We start from the raw sequence: 22,471 nt of genomic DNA on the forward strand, positions 1-22,471 counted from the left end.
CGAGTGTTGGATTGATTTGAACAAGTGTATGTCAATTATGTATGCCCTAGAGTAGAGAATTTGGGGGAGAAGAAAGATAAACAAACAAAGGCGGGTTTTAAAATTTTCAAACAGAGGGTTGGTTTGTCAAACTCAAGTGTTGATTAAAAGACTTAAGTCAACTACTCAACTACAGGCTTACAAAACTCTAAGGTTTACACTTTGTTAAACTTAATTAGCTTAATCAATTACAAATTTTATTCTAATACTTTACTAAGGTTTTCTAACTATGATTAGAAACTGGGTTGGAATTGGTTTGTAAAAAACGCTTAACCGAGCCGAAATCGGGTAAAAACTGGTCAAAACCCCAACCGAAACCGGTCATAAACCGGTTTTGACTTTTGTTGACCAACCCGGTTTTAAGTTTTAAACCAGTTTGTGTACCTCTGTAACTACAATGGTCCTTGGTCCCTAACATTTGTGAATCTTTTTGGGTCGGACCAGGTTATGGGTTCCGGTCAAAACCCCTCCTTCCCCGAAACTTGTTTCAACCCCAACAAAGTAACTTTTTTATTAATTGACTCGTTCAGACCAAAACCTCACCCGACTAAACTTGTTTGTTAATCTTTAAAGATAGGGGATATGAGGAGAGTTCCACATGTTTATCAACCATATACACATTATGAATTTTTTTAATGGATCCATTTCGTGTCCCATTCAAAATTCAATTCCTATAAAAATACTCTAACTTATCTTTAATGAAAATGAAACTGATTTTTTTGTCCATGGTAAAAGCTCTGAATCACTAAAACACATCTTTTGTTCTCAAAATCGTTAAAAAAATATTATTATTTTTTAATTTAAAATATAGTAATTTATCAGGAAAACATGATTGCAAGATAGTTCAGCTGATGTAAAGTTTATGAATTATAGGATGTTTGTATGTTGCATTTTTCATTACTTAGGTACCTAGCGCTGGAGACCAAATATTTTGCATATCATGCTATTATTATTTTAAGCCTATAAAACTCCATTTCAGTTGCAACAAACCACAGCATAAAAATCCAACAAAAAGCTAACCAAATCCTTCAAATTTTCATTAAAAACATTTGTTCTTTTCAACAGCAATACAAACAAACAAACAAACTCTAGTATCTATTCTACATGACCAAAATCCCCTCTTCCCTTTTCTACTTCTCCCTGAATTCTTCTTCTATGTTAATAAACAAATGAAAAAATCAAGAAACACCCTTCTTCCTCACTTGGCAACCCTATTCATTATCCCAATAGGTTTTGTTAGCTCATCAATCTCACCTACACCTAACCCCAAAGGCTCACTTATCATCAACCTTGTTCTTGTGTCACCTATCACCTCATCACCACCTTCTTCACTACCACAATCCAGACTGATATATTCAGCAAACTTCCCTTCTTGACACAGCATACCCTCCTCGTCCACGTCATCATTCTTTGAATAAGACTTCTCGGACACACGCACCACCTCCTCTCCCCTAACAGAACCAAAGTACCGACCCCTTGAATTCTTCGTTTGTTGTTCCGCTGAACTTTGGTGTTTCCTTTTCAACTGGCTTTTAGGATGGTGTAGCTTGCACTTTGTACCTTGTGGACACGACCCCGTTGCTTCAAATACTGGACACGCATACGAATGCTTCTTTTGACACTGCAAGTTAGAGATTTGATCCAATTTACACAATTATATCTTAGTGGCTTGTGTGCCTGTGATACATACATCATCTCAAGATATTATAGTTAATAATGTTCCTAATATTCACTAGTTTCAGTTCAATTATCTTATATCTATTAATCAGCTTTATATTTACTACTTATCCTACACTGAGAGATAAATAGCGAAATAAATAAAGATGAAATAAATTAAACTAACTAAAATAATTTTAAAGAAAAAGAAAAGGTAAAATGAGAGATATCAATGACATCAGCTCCATCAACTACCTCATTTCCATCTGCACAATAACCTTTGAGAAAACCTTCACAAACAGAAGCAGTTGAGTTCACATTTACATGTCTATACGGACAATGTTTGTTTGAGCACAATCCTACAACAATAAAAGTTTAGAATTTTCATGTCGATAAATAAAGAGCGTGACAGAAGTCACAGAACAAGATATGAAAGTATAAAAGTATAAAACTCACCCTGCAAAAAATAAGAGCAATCTTGCATCCTTTCGGGAATGACCTGAAAATGAAATAATATCAAAAGTTAAAGTGTAAATAAAAAAGAAAGATAAAGAGTCAAAAACAGACCAAAAAAAAAACAGACCTTATGAGTTAACTTGCAATTTGGATCGGAGCATAAACCGTTTAAAAACTTGGTGCATACTGCTATTTTAGATGAATCATGAATGTATGGACACTTTCCATTATCTTTGTTGCATTTGCCAAATCTCGTAAAGAATTGACAAAACTTTTTCTTTTTAGCCAACCGTGTTCGGGCTGTGTGCAAGCTCCATCTCACTTTTTCAATAGCAAACACGCGTGTTCGCCTCTTTGGATTTCTAACCAGCTGATTACCGTTTGCAATCCGTACATATCTGCCAAATAAAAACATATCTTTGAATGTTTTATGTTAATTACAGATGCAACTTTGCAAGTTGTAACATAATTGATATAATTATCGGCTTAGAGAAGATGCAACATGTAATGTACTACATACTCATCATGACCGATCTTTAATCTCTTTGGGATATAAGTCTTTTTGACCTCTTCTTTTGACTGCACAGAAATTGAAGGCTCCTCGTCTGCGAATCACAAGTCTATTAGTGGTTTTCTAGGGTTTTGGAAAAGTTGAGCAACAAAAATTTTTGGTTTACCATCAATTTCATCATAGGCTTTTGCCATACTCTGTTACACATTTATGCAGTTAAAGATTAAACAGGAATAAAGTTCATTGCCAACCAACATTCATCGCCAACTAACATAATATAACGAGAATTTACAGATCATAACAATCAGAAATAATCCATTAGATGGTGCAAGTACAGCAACTTATGTATATATACAAATCTTTCTAAACAATATATATGAAAATTGCGCCAATACTTATCATCTTACGTATTAAAACATGTCTTTGTACACAATATCTGTATATCATAAGTTCATGAGACCACTTTTTAACGACTTCTACTGGGGTATTAACTTTTTACTGCTATTATAATCTAGTATTGTTACAGTCCTCTTAAGTAGTAATAGGTCCAATAATTTAATGTTGCCTTGTTCCTAGGATTCATATCATATCAATATATCACAACATCTAACGAGATCAAAAATAAGGAATGTCTGAAAAATAATGGCAGTTTATAAATAGACATCTAAAGACAATAGAAATACGAATCCAAAATCAGAAATTATACTTTCTAAATAAAGCATATAATACACATCTTCATAAAGTGACATATCGTTGCCTACAGAATATATGATTTGTTCACCATCCTGAAAAGACATTCAATTCTAAATAGATAATGTCCACGCACGTAGCACCAAATATGAACATGTATGTGTGTATATGCATGTAAACAGTCAAGCATGGCTTAAAACTTAAAAACTTGCACTACAACTCAAGAACCAAGAACAGAAACAAACTTCTAATCAAAGCTATAATCTCATACTAATTGAGCAATATCCATTCTTGCTAATTGATTAAGGCTTGTAATCCTTTAGTGTGTTTTTATACAGCACTGCCTATGTGTTGACACACACAATATGTCATCTACAGAAAGCAGGTAATAGACAAGATCTTCATTAATATAATAAAATAATGTTTAAAAGTTGTTCTCTCAAAGGTTTAGCTCTTCCCTTTCAGGAATACAGTGTCCACTTGACATATATATGTCATCACCACTGAATCATAGGATACCACAGATTAAACACCACTTGCTGCTCAAACCGCCGTAGAATTGCCATTCACACAGTAACGGAAAGACCGCAAGATCTTCATTAATATAATAAAATTGTAACAATTTCTAACCATAGCAACAAGGGTCATAACTCAAAAGAGTAATTTGTCATAAACACTATTAGATGCTTAGTAATCATTAGTTAACTATCGAATAGTATTCATTGTTAAGTACTGTTTCGTATAAAAACTACCCGTAAATTGGTTAATAAAGTACTTTTCTTCCAAAATAACGTTTACCATAAGTGCTATGGTAGCCATTTTGCAAATTATAGTAGTATACTAGTACAAAACTGTCTCGGATTGTTTATTTTAACTTTGCCAAAAATAGTACTTTGTAGAAAATATGTAGTTAGAGAATGATCATGATATTCAACAAGAAAATAACCAGGACTTGACCACCTGAAATCCTTTGAAGTGTCCTCCTTGAAGGGTCCATTTTGTATCTGACCGACCCAATACGAAATATCCGGTCTCCTGCAAATAAATGCAATCTCAGACTGTGTAACTTACAATAATAAATATAACATATACATTATTCATAAACTTACTTGACATATTATTCCTGCTCTTTATTTCGGCAGTGGCAGAAGCAGTGCCATGCTGTTCTCTCTTTTTCTTCTCAGCTGCTGCAACTTCAAGTGTAGCTTCCTAAAATAGATGCATTATGTTCACAATTAATTACCCAGTAACAACCATAACTAGTAATTTATTATAATTAGTAAAGTGCGTTTAGCAATTCATCCACACAAACCTCATTGGTTCTTTTTGAGTTCCTCTCAATGGATTTTGACCATTTTAAACTGGCACCACCAACACTTAATAACTTGGACATACGAAGAGAAAAGCCGTGCTTTGACCTTGTGTAGATGGTCTCTCTCTTTCTTGAAAGCAGCAACTTGCGACTAAAAAACCATATCATTGAGTAATCAGGCACGCAAAAATTCCAACTCAGATTAAACATGATCACATGTGATAAAAGTGCAAATATACCTGATGGATGATGATGAGCTATTACTAGATGCATTCATCAAATATGCCCAGTTTCTTGATCTTTTCCATGGGAATAATTGGGGCCTCAATGACTGAGAGTTGAGCGTCCAAACTGAAGGGAATCTCAAATGTTTATACTTCTTAAATATACCTTGCATCAAGATATGAATCAAGCAAATACATTTATTTTCTTTAAGCCATTGATTCAAGTAACTTCTAGTGTAGATAAACCTTTGACGTATAAAGAAATCGAAAAAATAATAGGATATATAGAATTCAAGTATTTCAGTTCTGAAAAACAAACCTTTACCAGACTGTCGCTTAATACTGATCTTTGAAGCTTTGTCCACATTTGTGTTTGCTGAGTCATCTCCCACTGATGTTCTAATAAGCTGGTTTTTTATCCTCTTGTAATAGCTATCTGACGACAATGATGGTTGTGTTTTATCTAAGTCCTGAATGGGTTGATCACTACACGAAGCAGCAACCAGCTGGTTTGATTTCCTCTTCACATATTGTATTTTCTTTCCTGTAACTACTTCATCTGCTATCTTCTGGCTTTCAGAATTACTGAATGTACGAATTTGATCTTCAGATACCCTTTGTTCAACAGAGGATGTAGGCAGAGGTTCCAGTGGCGAAGATGATAAATCTCTCGAGTCTGTTGGACAATCTGGTAATTTGGTGCTGCCTGATAGCGGTGGTGTTTTGGGCCTCACAACAGGAGCACTGGACCCCGCTACTCTCGAGTAAGTATTATTCACTTTATTTCCAGATCCTGCACTGTTTCTTGCTTCAATCGGGCCTGAAGGATTCAACTGATATACAGAGGATCTTGAAGCAATAGCAGTCACGGGAGCACCTTTTCTTACAAGACTGTTACCACTTCTAACATACGAGTTCTGACCCCTTGCAATTTGCTTAGGTGGAAGAGAAACAGGTACAGAAGCAGGATTACTAGGAGATCTATGCCATGTGCGGGGCTTTGTGATGTTGTTTGCAGTTTTATTGATTCTTGCATTTGTGAAGACTGGCAACGAGCGCGCTGCCAAAACCCTAGAAACTGCAGGCCCAGAAATCGGTTTCTTCAATGGCAGATTTGTATTGGAGCCTAAAGTCTTAACACTGCTACCCTGAGCTGCAGAAGGAACTGTATTGGTTACTTCATAATGACTCATTTTCATACCAGTTTTGGGAGCATTCAACTGTGCAATATCTTCTGATACAGACTTTACAAATATATTATCATTCTCAGGTATACTCAAATTAGATAATGTTTTATCTGTTGATATGGTATCCAACATTTGTGAGTCTGAAATGGAAACCTTTTTGGGAGAACAAATACTGGTTAGCGTATCAGAAATAGGTTCCCCTGATTTAGCAGTTGAGTCAGTAACAACAAATGTAACTGTATCATTAGCAAATGAGGGTGGTAAATCATCCTTTGAAACTGTACCAGGTTCTTTATGGTCAGGACTCGGTGTGCAAACTGATGAAGAAATCAGATTTACCATCTCAGTAACTGTATCTTTATCAAAAAAATGTTCCTTACGTGGACTACTTTGGGTTGCATTATCTTCAGCAATGATAACAGTATGTGTAGATTCTTTGAAGTCATCTTTAGAGGATTCACTTAACCCACTGAGAGATGTTTGATTGCTAGTACCCTCCAACACTCGGCTTTCATCTTCCTTTCTTGACACGTCATTAAGAAAACCTTGATCCTCACTCTTCTCAGGAGCTATGATAATAATCTCATCTGAACAAGATTCTAAAGGGTTTGTGTCAACAATAGTACTCGTTTCTTGCATTTTGACAGATTCATCGCACAGACTGCTGGAAACATTGGAGTTCTTGTCAGCAATAGTACTGGTTTCTTGCACATTGACAGATTCATTGCACAAACTGTTAGAAACATTGACTACTTCAAAACTGACAAATTCTGTGGACAATTTCTGAATCTCAGTTTGATCATCTGCAGATGTAACAGAAATATCTGTGACATCCGGTGACAGCTTAACATCTGCAGATATATTCTGAATATCATTCACATGATTCACTGAAACTTGATTTCCACAGGGCTGCGGGTTAAGATCACTCACAACACCATCGTTTATCATAGACACGTTTTCTGCAGTTAAGCTTTTGTTTTCAGTACAATCATCACCAAAACTGTTTACACAATCAAGATTCTGATCCTGAAGTTCTAACACATCTTTCTTGGGTAATTTATCCACTTTACCAGTAGCTATTTCTTCTAGAGTAGGGAATGAAATGACACTAGAAAGACGAGCATTTGAGATATTCTTTGAACTCTCAACCTTGACATTGTTCTCTTTCACCGCCAGCTGAAAATCAAATGAACTAGAACCAGGATTCATTAACTTCCTTTTCTTCTTAAGCCTAAACGACAAAGGTCCTTTAGATCCCGCTTTGCCATCACCCTGATCTAGAACTGGGCCCAACAAAGAACTGTTATCACCTTTAGAAACAGTGACTTTATCCACAACCTGCTTTGGAACCTTTTCAGAACTAGAAGGGTTGTCAAACCCGCGTGAAGAGCTTCGAGATCTTGCTGAGCGCTCGCTGAATTTTGATAACGGTGAGTCAAACTCAGTAACCCTTTTAATCTTTCTATTCCTAGATGGTGTGCTGTTATTATCAGACACTGGACTCGAAGGCGTCACAACAGGCTTGGCTATCAAAGCATTAGATTTAAAAGACACGTCAAGATCTACAGCGCTATTCTCTGTCTGATCTCTATCTTTATCTCTATCTTTATCTTTACCCCTATGATTGCTATTGTTTGATTCAACTACGTATGCTTTAGAAGAATGTTGTTCATGGTTTCTATTCCTATTACTATTACTATTGTTTGGTTTCCCTATCCTAAGTAAAACACTCTTCTTTTGTACCGGCTTATACTCATCTCTACCTTCCCTAATCCTATTAAACTTACTAGCCTCATGCTCATAATCTCGCTCTCGCTCTCGTTCTCTTCCATACGCATACGACGTCTCGTCATTGTGCCCTAACTCATTCTTCTTCCCCTTCATCACCCATTTAGGATCCTCCTCCCAAACTCTCTGGTTTTCCGACATGGGCACGTAGCGAGGCTCGTACTTCTCAACGTAAATATTCGACTTTCTCGCACTAAAAACTTGTTGCTCATGAGAAGCAATACCATTAATATCTTCTATAAACCTGGGTTTATAATAACTTTCGGATTGGGGATTGGGCGAATACAAACCGATCGAATTGCGATGCGGGTGCCAACCCAGATCGGATCTAGACCCGGCCCGGTAATCGAATCGACTGAAAACCCTAGATGGAGAAGGGTTGAAAAAGGAGAGTTTTGGGGCGTCAAGATAGGTAAAGTCAGGGGTGTAATTGTAAGACGGTGGTGGTGGTGGTGGAATCGGTTGCGGTGGTGGTGGTGGGTGATTGACTGATGGGATAAGATGGTGGTAGAAATTAGGGCGGTCATTGTGAGGAGGATGGGCGTACCTGTGGTGGTTGAACGACGGGTAATCCATCGACGACGGCGACGGTGAATTGCAGCGTTTGACTTTAATTTGTAGATTTGCGGTGGTTTTGGTGTTACGTCTTTGGACGGATGGATGGCTATGAAGAAGAATAGTTTAAACTTTAAATATATATTCCTCCCTCTTGAAAATGTTACAATGTTCCATTTTACTCCCTTTAACAAAACAAAGTTTTAAATGTCACAATGTTTCTTAGCTGTTGGTTTTCTTTTTGGTGGGGCAGGTGTCCTGTTATTTGGATAAGGGTGATCTCAGGTGTTCGGGTTTTCGTTGTTTAAAAGAAAAAGGGAAGATTGAAGCGTACGATGACTAGTCACAAATTTTCGATAAACAGTCTCGATGTTCAAGTCGGTGTCAACTATGTGGATCATGTGCACTCGATAAAGATTCTATAATAAGATTTATAGAAAGTAAATATATGAATAAGAGAAAGACAATAACAATTATTGGTGAAGACAAGAGAAGAGAAAAAGAAAGATAACAATTAGGCTCACTATCCATAATTATTCATTAGTTAGTGGTGTTGAGTGGTGTCACGGGAACACCGCATTCCCCACTCCCAGACCGCTAGTGATGGGTCCCAATGACCATCCTCACGCGACTCACTCTCCAAACTCTCCAATCGTGTTTTTTTTATTTCTTTTTGTTTTTAAATAAAATAGAATAGTGGAGAATGAAGTATAATATAGGTTAAGTGATGGGGTTAAAAGGTAAAGGAAAAAATGATGTGACGAGTGATACATAACGCATACCATATGCAAAGGATTTGTATCATCCACCCTAATTATTATATATTTTAGTTTATATATGTTGATATTATTGTGGTTGTTATCCCTTTGCTCTTTTTTTTTTGCGTTAAACAAGAAATGAATGATAAGATGTGGGGGTTGGAATTTGCAATATATGTTGCTAAATTTAAAAAATTTAAAAAAATGTTAAATATATTAAAATTTATTAATAAAAAATAAAATTCAAGTCACCACTCAACGCAGCATAAAAAAATTCCTATGTGAAACAAAAAAAGAATAAGATTAAAAAAACATGTTAAAACATTTAATTTAATAAAATATAAAACTTGAGTGACTTAATTAAAACACTTTTAAAGTTGAGAAACCGAATTGGAACACTTTTGAATCTTGGTTACTATTTTATTGAATTGCCCCTTTTATAATAAAAAGTTTTAAATTATTATAAGAGAATTCTTATCCGGGTCTCTATCTTCATCTATATAATTTAATTAAAACATATTTTTCACTGAACTTTGTTTATTTTTTAAATAACCTTACACATCCGATTCCCCATCCATATCTCTATCATAAAAATAACCACTTCTTTTATTGTTTTGTATCAATGTTATACACTCACAAATAGTGGTGAACAAGAAATGGTTCGGAATCGCCAGAACCGAAACCGAACGCGTGCCTCAGAACCTCTAACGTGTGTTACCTTACGGCCCTCGGTTCTTAATATTTGCATTAAACGGTTCCCAGTTCGGTTTGGTGCAACCGATGGTTCTAAAATGGAACCAGAGTATTAAAAACTTTTTAAACAAGATTACAAATCCCCATTTTGTATAGAGTAACTTATTAGCCAACATACATTCTATCATTCTTTAATTCAAAATCTTCCTTCTTTACGTTCAATACTTAGCAGCCAAGACAAGTTTTGATTCAACCTTTCAAGGTAATGTAATATATAATTATATGATCCTCATTTAATCTTTCACCACTAATGATTAATTTAACTTCAACAATTAACTTTTAACCTGGATATATTAATGTTGTAATCTAAATTAAAATTTTTTCGTGAAAGACGACATACAATTATATAAATTTGTTTACCGATTTGCAAATTTGCACAACCCATTTGATAAATAAACGATCGAAACGGTTCTAGCACGGAACCAATTAGCAAGAACAGACTTTAGTGGTTTTGGAACCGGACCGGTTTACTATAATAGGTTCTTGTTCCGGCTCTGTTTTTCAGCCATTTTCAATAATGGTTCGGTTCTCGCGGTTCTGGACCGTTGCCCAACCCTACTCACAAACTTATAGAAGAACGAGTTTTTATACCCGCGCGCTGATGCGGTGCACACTATAAGTCATAAAATGAACGCCAAATAAGAACTGAGATAATGCTCTCAAAGCCTACAAATCACCAAATAATGTAACAAAAATTAAAGATAAATACTTCCCTAAAATCACACTTTTGATTACATGAAAATCTCCAGGATGATATATTGTATGTTCTAGGTGTAAATCAAACTACTTGTTTTCAACTTGAGCTTGAAGTGATTTACTTTTCCAGAGCTTCACATAAATCTTCATACTTTGTGTACTTTTTGTCAACCCTTCAACCTGAGAAAAACAATATGATTAACAAACAATCTATGGTCAATTTGTTAAAATTTAACAGCTTGTACAGTATTACTTCTTTTTCCAATCTTTTTGCATCATCGACTGAAAGATTGTGAACTAACTTTGACTCGTTATCTTACCCGCCCATTTTACCACATATAGACAATGATGTATATAAAATTATACATCTTTTTAGCATCAAATAATCTCTAAAAACTGCAACTTCTATTAGATAATATAGCTCAGAAAGCTACTTATCACATTAACATGCAATTACAGGTAAACTCAAGCCTTAAACGAAGAACAAGAGAAAAAACGAAGAAAAACGAAAGAAAAAACCCAGCCACGCCCCCATGCTTCCATAACCACGCCCCCATGCTTCTGAACACAAGAAAAGACAAAAATCTGCAAGAAAAATCAAATACTAGACAAGAAGCACGGGGCCGTGCTTTGACAACCACCAGGCCATGGTCACCTTTCAGAAAAGACAAAAAATACTATTACATGTCACAAAAAAGCACGAGGCCGTGGTGAGTCATCATGTACGATCTGACATCATTTAATGCAACTGGACACCTGGACACGGGGGGCGTGCCTCTCACTCCAGACTGCCTATAAATAGAGACTCTTGTTGCATTGATGAGGTGTGCTTGAAGAAAATCTCTAAATGAGTTTCTCTTATAAAAACACCCACATTACACTCATATTGAAGATCTTGCGAAGAGTTTGAAGGCTTGGAAGTTATCATCATCATCATCCACCATCATCATTAAGAAGGAAGATTCTTCCACATTTGGTTAGATTGTTCTAGTTTAATCATGTGTTTGTTATCATCATCCATTTTAATGTCATAACCATTCTCATTATGAGCTAAAACTCCATTCACGATCTAAAATCTATGAAGAAACTTTGTTCTACTTGATGATTATTTTTAACATGTGATTTAGTTTAGTAAAGTACATGGTTATTTTGCAATTATCCTTTGATGAGAAATGTTTCACTATCTTAATTCAACAATTCAAAGTTGGTGATTAACAATCATTCATGATCGATTCATGTTCTTGAAAGAAAGAATACTTTGATAATTTATCGAAACATGGATCCTTATATTGTACATAGAAATGACGATATATAAGCTATGATCTATTTCTCTAGTTTTGATAATTCTGAAATAACATTGTTAACACGATTGCTTAGGTTATCATGCTAGTCAAAGAAAACATATGTTAACGGAATGTGTAATTATAACTTACTTAAATCAACCAAGGGGAAGTTGTATGACTAAACTATAACCACCCAAAGTTGTTAGAATTGGTATTTGAGAAATCGAAGTTAATCCTAATCTTTCTACTTTACTAAACTACTTGCCAACTCAAATTGACATTCTCGTGGTAGCATGACATTAGGAAAAGGTCGACTTTAAAATGCGCATGCTACTTTCTTTTATGTCAAAGGATATGCTCACTTAGAAATGAGGGGTTGTTCTATCATATATTATTACGGCAATTTTATCACATGTTTACTTTATAATCATCAAGGATAAATGGAGTGGATTCTTGATCTTAGATGGTAACCTTCATATATTTGAAACACTCAATTAAAATTTCTTTTCTTGTCACCTATATATTATATATATATAAGTACTTCTATTATAAAAAGTTAAAATTCAACCTCAAAATGATTAACACTCTCCGATTGACTTAAAACGAAGATTCATTATTAGAACATTTGTGTCAACGGATCGATACTTGGTTCTTACCAATACTATTCTACATATACGATAGGTACACTTGCCTATTTTGTGTGTGTTCAGTCTTAGTAGAAATCACTTTTATAAATTTAAAACACGGTATTGTGCAAAAGCTAAATCAACCATTCCAACCATTTTAAGCACTCACACAGACAACATCAAGTTTTTGGCGCCGTTGCTGGGACACAGTACGTTTCTAAGAACGATCCAAGTTATAATTTAATCTTTGTTTATAATTGTACAATTTTTTAAATTTTATTTTATTTTTACTAACTATTAAACTATATATTTTCAAGGCTAGCCTAACCTTTATTTTAGATTAATTAACTTATACCTTAGTTTAGTTTTAGAATAGCTTAGCCTAACTCGTAGTTTAACTTCAACTAACTTTTAGTTTTAAATATCTTAAATTTGATTTAATCCCATGAATGTCCTCTACATTCGGACCTGAGCTTATTTCTCCAATTTCTGAACCGGAATGAATTTTTCGTCGACGAGCACGTAAACGGACTGCAGAAATTGCCGAAACAATAAAAGACGAGTCAGTAGACGACACCACATTAGGAGAAAATCAAACCAAAGACTTAATGGAAGCACAAAACAATGAACCAAACATGAGTCGGTATGCCAAGCCAACTCTCGAAGGCTACGACAATGGAGTGGCTCCACCCGAAATCACCGAAAATTTTGAAATCAAATCAAGCGCCATTCATATGGTGGAAAATCCAGTTCAATTTCATGGTCTACTCGACGAAGATCTCTTTCTCATACATCTCGATTCTTACGAATCTGCGGAACCTTTAAAATTCAAAACTATTCAGAAGATCAGATTAAACTCAAATTTTTCCTTTCTCACTAAGGGGTCAAGCCCTAGAATGGATAGAGTCCCTTTCTTCTGGTTCCATCACCACTTGGGACCAGATGGTTGGACAGTTTCTCCTCATATACTTTCCACTTGATAAAACTGCCAAATACCGAGCCAGCATTACCGGATTCCGGACCGATGATGATGAGTCGTTACACGCAGCATGGGAAAGATACAAAAGTATTCTGAGAAGATTCCCACATCATGGACTGAGCTTATGGTTACGAGTACAAACTTTCTTTGACGTACAATCCAATCAAAACAAACAGGTCATCGACCAAATCGCCGGTGGAGACCTGGGGTCCAAAGCACCTAACGAAGCATTTGAAATCATGGAAAAGGCAGCAAAGAAGAGTTTCACTTATAAACCAGCAATATATACACCAACACATACAGGATTGCATCACGTCGATTCTAACACTCTTGTCACCGCACAGCATGAAGCACTCTCTAAAAAACTCGAACAACTTCAAGCTGAACTATCAAAAACCAAGATCACCTGTGACACATGCGGAGGAACACACAAGACAAGTGACTGCAAGCAAATCGCTATGGCCATGGAAGAAGTTGACTTCATCGCCCGTCAAAACAATGCTTTCAGTAACAACTACAATCTAGGATGGAGAAACCACCCGAATTTCAGTTGGAAGGACAGAGGTAAACCCGGATTCGAAAATAGGCTGATGAATCAATCTTTCCAAACCAAACCTCAATTTCAAGATCAAAGTTCTAGTAGCCATCAAAATCCGAGCTACTCAAAAATTGAATAAATGTTGATCCAAATCATGACCAAAACAAACGAAGTAGAAAAGAAGGCTGACACAAAATATGTTGATATCAGCGGAGTATTATTGAAGCATGAAGCCGACCTTAAAAGTCAACAGACATCATTGCAGAATTTAGAAACTCAGATAGGACAAATTGCCCGACAATTGTCTGAAAGACCACCTGGCACTCTTCCAAGCAATACAATCACAAATCCGAATGCGACAGCTAACGTTGTTACACTAAGAAGTGTCAAGACCACTGTTGCCTCACCAATGTCAAAACCGGTTATGGAGAAGGAAATTCCTGACAAAACGCAGGAAAGACCGATCCCAACCGGCACCGTACAACCTAAGGAACCAGTCTGAACTTATGTTCCACCTATTCCATACCATGGACGGCTAAAACATGAGAGATTGGAAGCTCAATTTGGGAAGTTTTTAGAACTCTTCAAGCAACTCCACATAAACATCCCTTTCGTCGAAGCCATTGCTCAAATGTCGAAATACGCAAAGTTTCTCAAAGAAGTGATAACCAACAAAAGGAAGCTGGAGGAGCTCTCGCACGTCACCCTAAGTGAAGAATGTTTAACTGTCCTCCAAAACAAGCTACCACCAAAGACGACCGATCCAGGGAGCTTTACTATCCCTTGTCTCATAGGAAATTTGTCTGTTAGCAATGCCCTAGCTGACCTAGGAGCTAGTATTAATTTAATGCCTTATGCGGTTTTTGCAAAACTAGGAATAGGAGACCCAAAGCCCACCCGCATGAGCATTCAGTTAGATGACCGATCCGTTAAATATCCTCGGGGCATTGTTGAAAACATGCTTGTCAAGATTGACAAATTTGTTTTCCCATTAGATTTTGTAATTTTAGACATATAGGAAGACAAAAGTGTACCTCTAATTTTAGGAAGACCCTTCTTAGCCACTGCAAATGCTATTATTGATGTTTGCACCGACAAGCTCACTCTCAGGGTCAATGACGAGGCAATCACTTTTGACATAGGGTAATCTATGCAACATCCGCAACATCACGATGACACATTATACTGTGTCGATATCATCAATTCTATCATGAGTTGCTATGTGCGAGAATCCTCCATCACTAACACACTGGAGACACAAATGTTAATTGACACCATCACCAAAACCCCTTTAAGAAAACAAAAATCTCAATGCTGACAACAACGATCAGGAAACATCAGAATTAGTATGTGAGATCACCGCGTATAATGAAAAATCAAAACCATTAATCGAAGAACCACCAGCCTTAGAATTAAAAGAACTACCACACCATGACGTGAGGTCGAAGACTCACTCAAAAATAAACCGATTATAACTAATTAGATAGCGGTAAGCGGGTATCGAACACAGGGAGTTTGTGGAACATGTGTTACTAAGTAGCTATGAAATTTATCTATCTTAATCTAAGTGCAGAAAACGAAATTCATTGATTTGGTTGTTTGATTTGAATAACAAAAAGAACTAAAACAAATTAACGAGTTAAAAATAATATGAGAAACAATACTCTCTCCCGATTTCAGGTTTTCAATATTGATAAAGTTAACGTTTACTTGTGGGATGAACTACAAAAATATAGTTCGTGAAAATGCGTTTGATTGTGATAAAAGAGGACTAAGTACTTGGATTACAAAAACGCAAGGTTATCACTCAATAATCAGTTTTATATAGATAATCCTAATTCTCTTTTAATAAATCTCGATTGCCTATGGCACCAAGAACTGATAATCAAGAACACAAATTTACACTATACTAACAATTACTAATCAAACCCATAATCACCATAGCAATCTAATCATAGAATCAAAAGACTATCCCACAAATAACATAAACTAACAACAAGTAATCAATTGAAACCCTTACAATTCGGGAGAGAACACAAAGAGTACTAGCAACACATCGTTTGATTAATCATCACATCAATTAAGATAATCGTACGAATCGTAAACCCAAACGAATGATTACAATCACCAAAGTATTGTTCTTGTACTCCAAAAATCGTCCTTAGGGTGTCTAGAATGGAAGATAGGTGAAAAGACCCACAAAACTGATTATAATATGTTGAAAACTGGTAGTTACAACTGTTGGACCGTGGCCCACGGTCTACACTGTGGATCACGGTGTGATATATGTTATGTTGGACCGTGGCCCACGGTCTACACCATGGGTCACGGTGTGATATATGTTATGTTGGACCGTGGCCCACGGTCTACACCATGGGTCACGGTGTCCTCCACAGTGACCTCAGAGGCCACAGTACGGTGGCCTCTGTTCCTTTTGTTCATTTGGATCGTGACCGTGGGCCACGATGGACTTCAGCCACAAAACTCCATTTTCCACTTGTTTTGATCTTCTTAACTTGTCGGTTCCTTTGGTTTCTTCGTTATACACCATAATAGCTCCGAAACCTCCTCTTGACCTGCGAATAACCGCAAAGAAGTAGTTATCTAATTCCACGAGATAAACCGATTAAATGCATGATTATTAACGGTCTTAAATCACTTAAGGGTTGTCCAATGGACCACCCATCACATTCCCACACTTAACCGTTGCTTGCCCCCAAGCAACATCTCAACACAAACTTTTTATTCCTTTCAACTTGTAGCCACCAATCTTACCAACAATTCCGGTTCAGTTAAGGTCCCAAGTCATACCCTATTCCTTCATTTATATCGGTTTCACTAGTATACTTGATGTTCTATTTAAACCATAGAGTTCTATCCAAACCTAACATGCTTTCGATTTTTACCCATACATAACACACACTTACACATATAACCAATTCTCCTCATATACGCTTGTGCAATCATCAAATCTCCACCTACATAAATGCTTTGACACAAATGCAAATCAAGAGAGCTTAAAACGGGGCTAAGTGTAAGGGTATGGAAGGGAATATTGAAAGTAGCTCAAACGATCCGATCTGACTTATTACAAACAAACTAAGTAAACAATGAAATAAACAACTATATACATCACTAACATCATTTTTTTATTATATAATACTTGAACATTGCATACTAAACATTGCAACTCTAATACATTTTTTTTGTAATCATGATAAACATAATGCTTAATACATCTTATTAACAAATACTAAAACAATTACATAAAAACCTATTAAGTCGGATCGTTTCGCAATATGACACCGGGGTTGATTAAGTGAAATAATAATAGGCTTAAAAATGTTTTCTAAGGGAACCAACCCCCCGCACCTCTCATTATCCACGCTCATATATGTAATGTATGAGGCCCAACACCCAAAACCCACACTCGCACTCATCCAGACGAGGCTTAACCTAAGTGCCTTTATCACTTTTGCATTCATGTCAAGCTAAGATCTCGAAATGCACTAATTTCACAAGTTCTATCGGAGAAATCTCAACTTTCTTTACAATCCTTATTTTCTCGACTTGCAAGTGTAAACGACATGTTATGCAAGTTATTGCACCGAAAGCATGCTAACCTTTATTAGAATACTAAACAACCTCCTTTTTAACAACAACTAGGCAACATGTTGCTTAGGGAATTGTGACCATGAAAAGGGACCAAAACCTTACCCCGCCATCTTACCACTTTTCGGTTTATTTAAACACACATTTTTTTTATTATTTTTTTCTGATTTTTTTATGTTTTTAATTTATTTTACTTTTTTATGTTAAACGAAAAATTTTCGAAACAAACGAAATTTTCCTCATCCCCACACTTGGGATACATTGTCCCCGATGTACGGTCTTGGAGAAATTTTCCTAATCACCATAGCAATTTAATCATATAATCAAAAGACTATCCCACAAATAACATAAACAAATAACAAGTAATCAATTGAAACGCTTACAATTCGAGAGAGAACACAAAGAGCACTAGCCACACATCATTTGATTAATCATCACATCAATTAAGATAATCGTACGAATCATAAACCTAAACGAATGATTACAATCACCAAAGTATTGTTCTTGTACTCCAAAAATCGTCCTTAGGGTGTCTAGAATGGAAGATAGGTGAAAAGACCCACAAAAACCGATTATAATATGTTGAAAACCGGCAGTTACAACTTCCGGACCGTAGCCCACGGTCTACACCGTGGGTCACAGTGTGAAATATGTTATGTTGGACCGTGGCCCACGGTCTACACCGTGGTTCACGGTATCCTCCACGGTGACCTCAGAGCCCACGGTAAGGTGGCCTATGTTCCTTTTGTTCATTTGGACCGTGGCTCACGGTCTAGACCGTGGGCCATGGTGGACTTCAGCCACAAAACTCCATTTTTCCACTTGCATTGATCTTCTTAACTCATCGGTTCCTTTGGTTTCTTCGTTATACACCATAATAGCTCCGGAACCTCCTCTTAACCTACGAATAACCGCAAAGCAGTAGTTATCTAATTCCAAAAGATAAACCGATTAAATGCATGATTATTAACGGTCTTAAATCACTTAAGGGTTGTCCAATGGACCACCCGTCACACCATCTCAAATACGCCTTTTTAGAAAAGACTCTCAACTCCCAGTAATTATTTCATCTCACCTTTCTAAAGAAGAGAAAGACGAACTTCTTAAGGTTCTCAAAAACCATAAGAAGCCCATCGCATGGAAGATCATGGATATCAAGGGCATCAGTCCTTCCTTTTGTACTCACAAAATCCTCATTGAAGAAGAATACAAACCCGTGTTCCAACATCAAAGATGTTTTAATCCCAACATGCAAGATGTGGTGAAGAAGGAAGTAATCAAACTCCTTGATGTCGGATTATTCTACCCAATCTCATATTCACCTTGGGTTAGTCCAGTTTAAGTAGTACCCCAATAAGGGAGGAATGACGGTTGTAATGAACGAGAAGGACGAGCTAATACCAATGAGGACCATCACAGGCTGGCGAGTTTGCATTGACTACCGGAAGCTTAATGACGCCACAAGAAAATATCATTTTCCACTTCCTTTTATCGACCAAATGCTTGAACGTGTATCTGGGAAAATGTTCTACTGTTTTCTTGATGGATTTTCTGAATACTTTCAAATTCCCATTGCTCCTGAAGATCAGGAGAAGACCACCTTTACATGTCTGTATGGAACCTTCGCCTATCGAAGAATGCCATTTTGGACTATGTAATGCTCCGGCCACCTTCCAACGTTGCATGGTAGCCATCTTTCATGAAATGATCGAACAATCTATGGAAGTCTTCATGGATGACTTCTAAGTCTTTGAAGACTCCTTCGATCATTTTCTGAAAAACCTAGACAAAATGTTGACTAGGTGTGAGGAAGTAAACTTAGTACTCAACTGGGAAAAGTGCCACTTTATGGTCAAAGAAGGCATTGTTCTCAGTCATAAGATATCCCAAGCAGGACTAGAAGTTGATAGGGCAAAAATCAAAACCATATCCAAACTTCCACCACCAACTTCAATCAAAGCCATTAGAAGTTTTCTAGGTCACGCAGGATTCTACCGCCATTTCAAAAAAACCTTCTCCAAAATTGCTAGACCTATGACCAAACTTCTGGAGAAGGACGCACCATTTGTATTCTCTGAGGAATGTGCTGAATCATTCAACAAATTAAAAGACAAACTTGTCAACGCACCAATCATGACTACACCCGATTGGACCCTACCATTCGAAATCATGTGCGATGCGAGTGACTTTGCAGTTGGAGCCGTACTCGGACAACGCAAAGAAAAACATTCTCACCCAATTTACTATGATAGTAAAACTCTTAATGATGCACAAGAAAATTACACCACAACAGAAAAAGAGTTATTAGCAGTAGTTTTTGCCTTTGAAAAATTTAGATCCTACCCGGTTCTTTCCAAAACCATAGTTTACACCGAACATGCCGCCATAAGATACCCTTTTCACAAACAAGATGCAAAACCCAGACTTATCAGATGGATTCTATTACTCCAAGAATTCGACATAGAAGTTAAGAACAAGAAATAAGCAGAGAATGTAGCCGCATACCATCTCTCATGCTTAGATGCCCAGCTTCAAAGGAACATCATGAAGAAAATTATCAACAATAATTTTCCACATGAAGTTCTCATGCAAATCCAAGCAGCCATGCAAGAGGAAGTTGAAAGTCCTTGGTTTGCCGACTTCATGAACTATTTAGCCTGTAGAATCTTAAGAAAAGGGCTAACTCATCAACATCGGAAGAAATTCTTCTCTGGCCTTAAATTCTACTTTTGGGAAGATCCATATTTGTTTAGGATAGGTGCCGATCAATTCGTGCGTAGATGTGTATCGAAAAAAGAAGCCTTAGATATTCTTAAACACTGTCATGAAGGACCAACTGGAGGACACCACAGTACCGCCACTACGGTCAGGAAAATGTTTGATGCATGATTCTTCTGGCCCACCATATATAAAGACACTCATGCTTTTGATCCAAGCATGCGATGCTTGTCAAAGAGCGGAAACATCTCAGCCAAAAATGAGATGGCTCAAAAAGGCTTCCAGATATGTGAAGTTTTTGACATATGGGGAATAGATTTCATGGGCCCATTACCTAACTCATTCGAAAATAAGTACATCCTTGTAGTAGTCGACTACGTGTCTAAAAGGGTTGAAGCCCAAACTCTTCCCACTAACGATGCTCGAGTAGTTGTTCGATTTTTGAAAAGGTTATTTTCACGTTTCAGTACTCCGAAAGCCCTAATTAGCGACAGAGGTACTCACTTTTCTAACGCACTGATGAACAAAGTCTTAGCACGGTATGGAGTTCACCACCGACTGGCAACACCATATCACCCTCAGACTAGTGGGCAAGTAGAGGTCTCGAATTGAGGAATTAAAAGGATTCTAGAAAGAACTATATGAATAAATCCAAATATTGGGCAGAAAAGCTAAATGACGCTTTGTGGGCCCTTATGACAGCCTACAAAACCCCCATAGGAACAACACCTTTCAAACTTGTTTATGGGAAAGCATGTCATCTACCCGTAAAACTAAAGCACAAATCTTCCGGGGCTTTTAGAGCAGTAAATTTTGATCTAACATCCGCTGGTAAAAACCGAGAAGATCAAATTCACGAGCTCGAAGAACTAAGAGCATTGGCCTATGAAAACTCCCGGTCTTACAAAGAGAATACTAAATGTCTACACGACGCCCATTTATAAGGAAACAAAAAGTTTCATGTTGGCGATCGAGTACCGTTATATAACACACGTTTACGTCTTTTCCCAGGAAAATTGAAATCTCGTTGGAAGGGTCCATACATAGTTGAATCAGTTTTTGACTTTGGGACAGTCGAAATTTCAAATTCTGATGGCCAAAAGTTCAAAGTTAATGGACATCGATTAAAACCATACATCGATGGGCCATTTGAATATGTTTCGGAGGTAATAATCCTCCAACCAACTCAATGAACATGCAAAAAGAAGGGTCTGGCCAAGACCCTCGATAAACTAGGCCCTGTATATATGTTTTACTTAAAAAAAATTTGTGTCTAAAAAAAACTCGGGGGCGTGCTCCTAGAAGCATGGTCTTGTGCTACAAACTGTGGGCCGGAATCTTCGCTACAAGAATCTCAGTCAGACTGGTTTGTAACAGAATTGTCAGACCAAAAACACGGGGCCGTGCTTCTCCAAGCACGGGGTCGTGCCTGACAACTGGTTGGCTATAAAAGGCACCTCTTGCCAATGCATTTCTTGCACTAACCCAAACACAAACACTCTTCCCTAAAATTACAACATGCCTACTGAGATTAGCGAAGCACTCCCCCTTCCTCGTCAACCGAGGAACGAAACCCGAAACGTTTCCAAAACTGAGCTTCTCATGAAACTTCAAGAGCTCGTTAAGGAACTTACCGAGATGAACCTCCTTGCATAAATGCGTCTTGTCCAACTCACCGAATCGGTGGAGAACATGAAAATGGAGCTTCGAGATATCAACGAACAACTCCAGTTTCAAGTACTTGGTTTCACGTACTTTCCTCCACCTGGACCATTCGATGGAGGAGAATCTTTCGGTGGGACGTAGAGACACTAGTTTTTATGTTTTTATGTGTAAACAAGTGTAATAAGCACAATGTTTTAGGACCCATGGACTTAACCCGAGTAAAATTTGTGTTGTCAGGAAAACTGGGCTTATCCCAAATTTGTGTTTAGGACCTTTAAATTAATGAAAAAGTGATCTTAGGAAGTTCCAATGTTCAATTAACATCTTAAACATCAATTCCAAGAATTCATATTCTCGCGTTTTGCTGAAAATTAAAACAAACAATTCAGTGACAAAAATCATGGGGTCGGGGTCGTGCTTCTTGA

General features: G+C 37.0%; 1 protein-coding gene across 3 annotated transcripts; it reads right to left on the reverse strand.

Moving 5' to 3' along the window:
• Positions 1-1,216: 1,216 nt before the first annotated feature.
• Positions 1,217-8,465, reverse strand: LOC143571931 (uncharacterized). 3 transcript variants are annotated; one of them, XM_077057229.1, is made up of 11 exons: positions 6,736-8,465; positions 5,208-6,681; positions 4,904-5,054; positions 4,665-4,815; positions 4,462-4,561; positions 4,313-4,387; positions 2,672-2,756; positions 2,279-2,549; positions 2,152-2,194; positions 1,951-2,054; positions 1,217-1,660 (listed from the first exon to the last, which is right to left on the reverse strand). In XM_077057229.1, exons 1-11 carry the CDS (start codon positions 8,437-8,439, stop codon positions 1,238-1,240), a joined length of 4,581 nt encoding a protein of 1,526 aa, XP_076913344.1. In that variant the 5' UTR covers positions 8,440-8,465; the 3' UTR covers positions 1,217-1,237. The 3 variants fall into 3 exon arrangements, with proteins under 3 accessions (XP_076913344.1, XP_076913343.1, XP_076913342.1); XM_077057228.1 differs by having other exon boundaries at positions 4,904-5,015; positions 5,208-8,465; XM_077057227.1 differs by having other exon boundaries at positions 5,208-8,465.
• Positions 8,466-22,471: the final 14,006 nt, after the last annotated feature.

The sequence above is a fragment of the Bidens hawaiensis genome, unplaced genomic scaffold (genome assembly GCF_021521415.1).
Source record: "Bidens hawaiensis isolate Kalapana, Puna unplaced genomic scaffold, B.hawaiensis_p1.1 tig00025626_1, whole genome shotgun sequence".
NCBI classification, from domain to species: domain Eukaryota; kingdom Viridiplantae; phylum Streptophyta; class Magnoliopsida; order Asterales; family Asteraceae; genus Bidens; species Bidens hawaiensis.

What these genes read in the sequence shown, in the direction of transcription:
- LOC143571931 (XM_077057227.1), bottom strand. Translation starts at nt 8,439, where the DNA reads ATGGATTACCCGTCGTTCAACCACCACAGGTACGCCCATCCTCCTCAC. An exon ending in GACACTTCAAAGGATTTCAG is followed by an intron (nt 2,757 to 4,312) that starts GTGGTCAAGTCC and finishes TGTGATTCGCAG; the next exon opens with ACGAGGAGCCTTCAATTTCT. An exon ending in TTAAAGATCGGTCATGATGA is followed by an intron (nt 2,550 to 2,671) that starts GTATGTAGTACA and finishes TTTATTTGGCAG; the next exon opens with ATATGTACGGATTGCAAACG.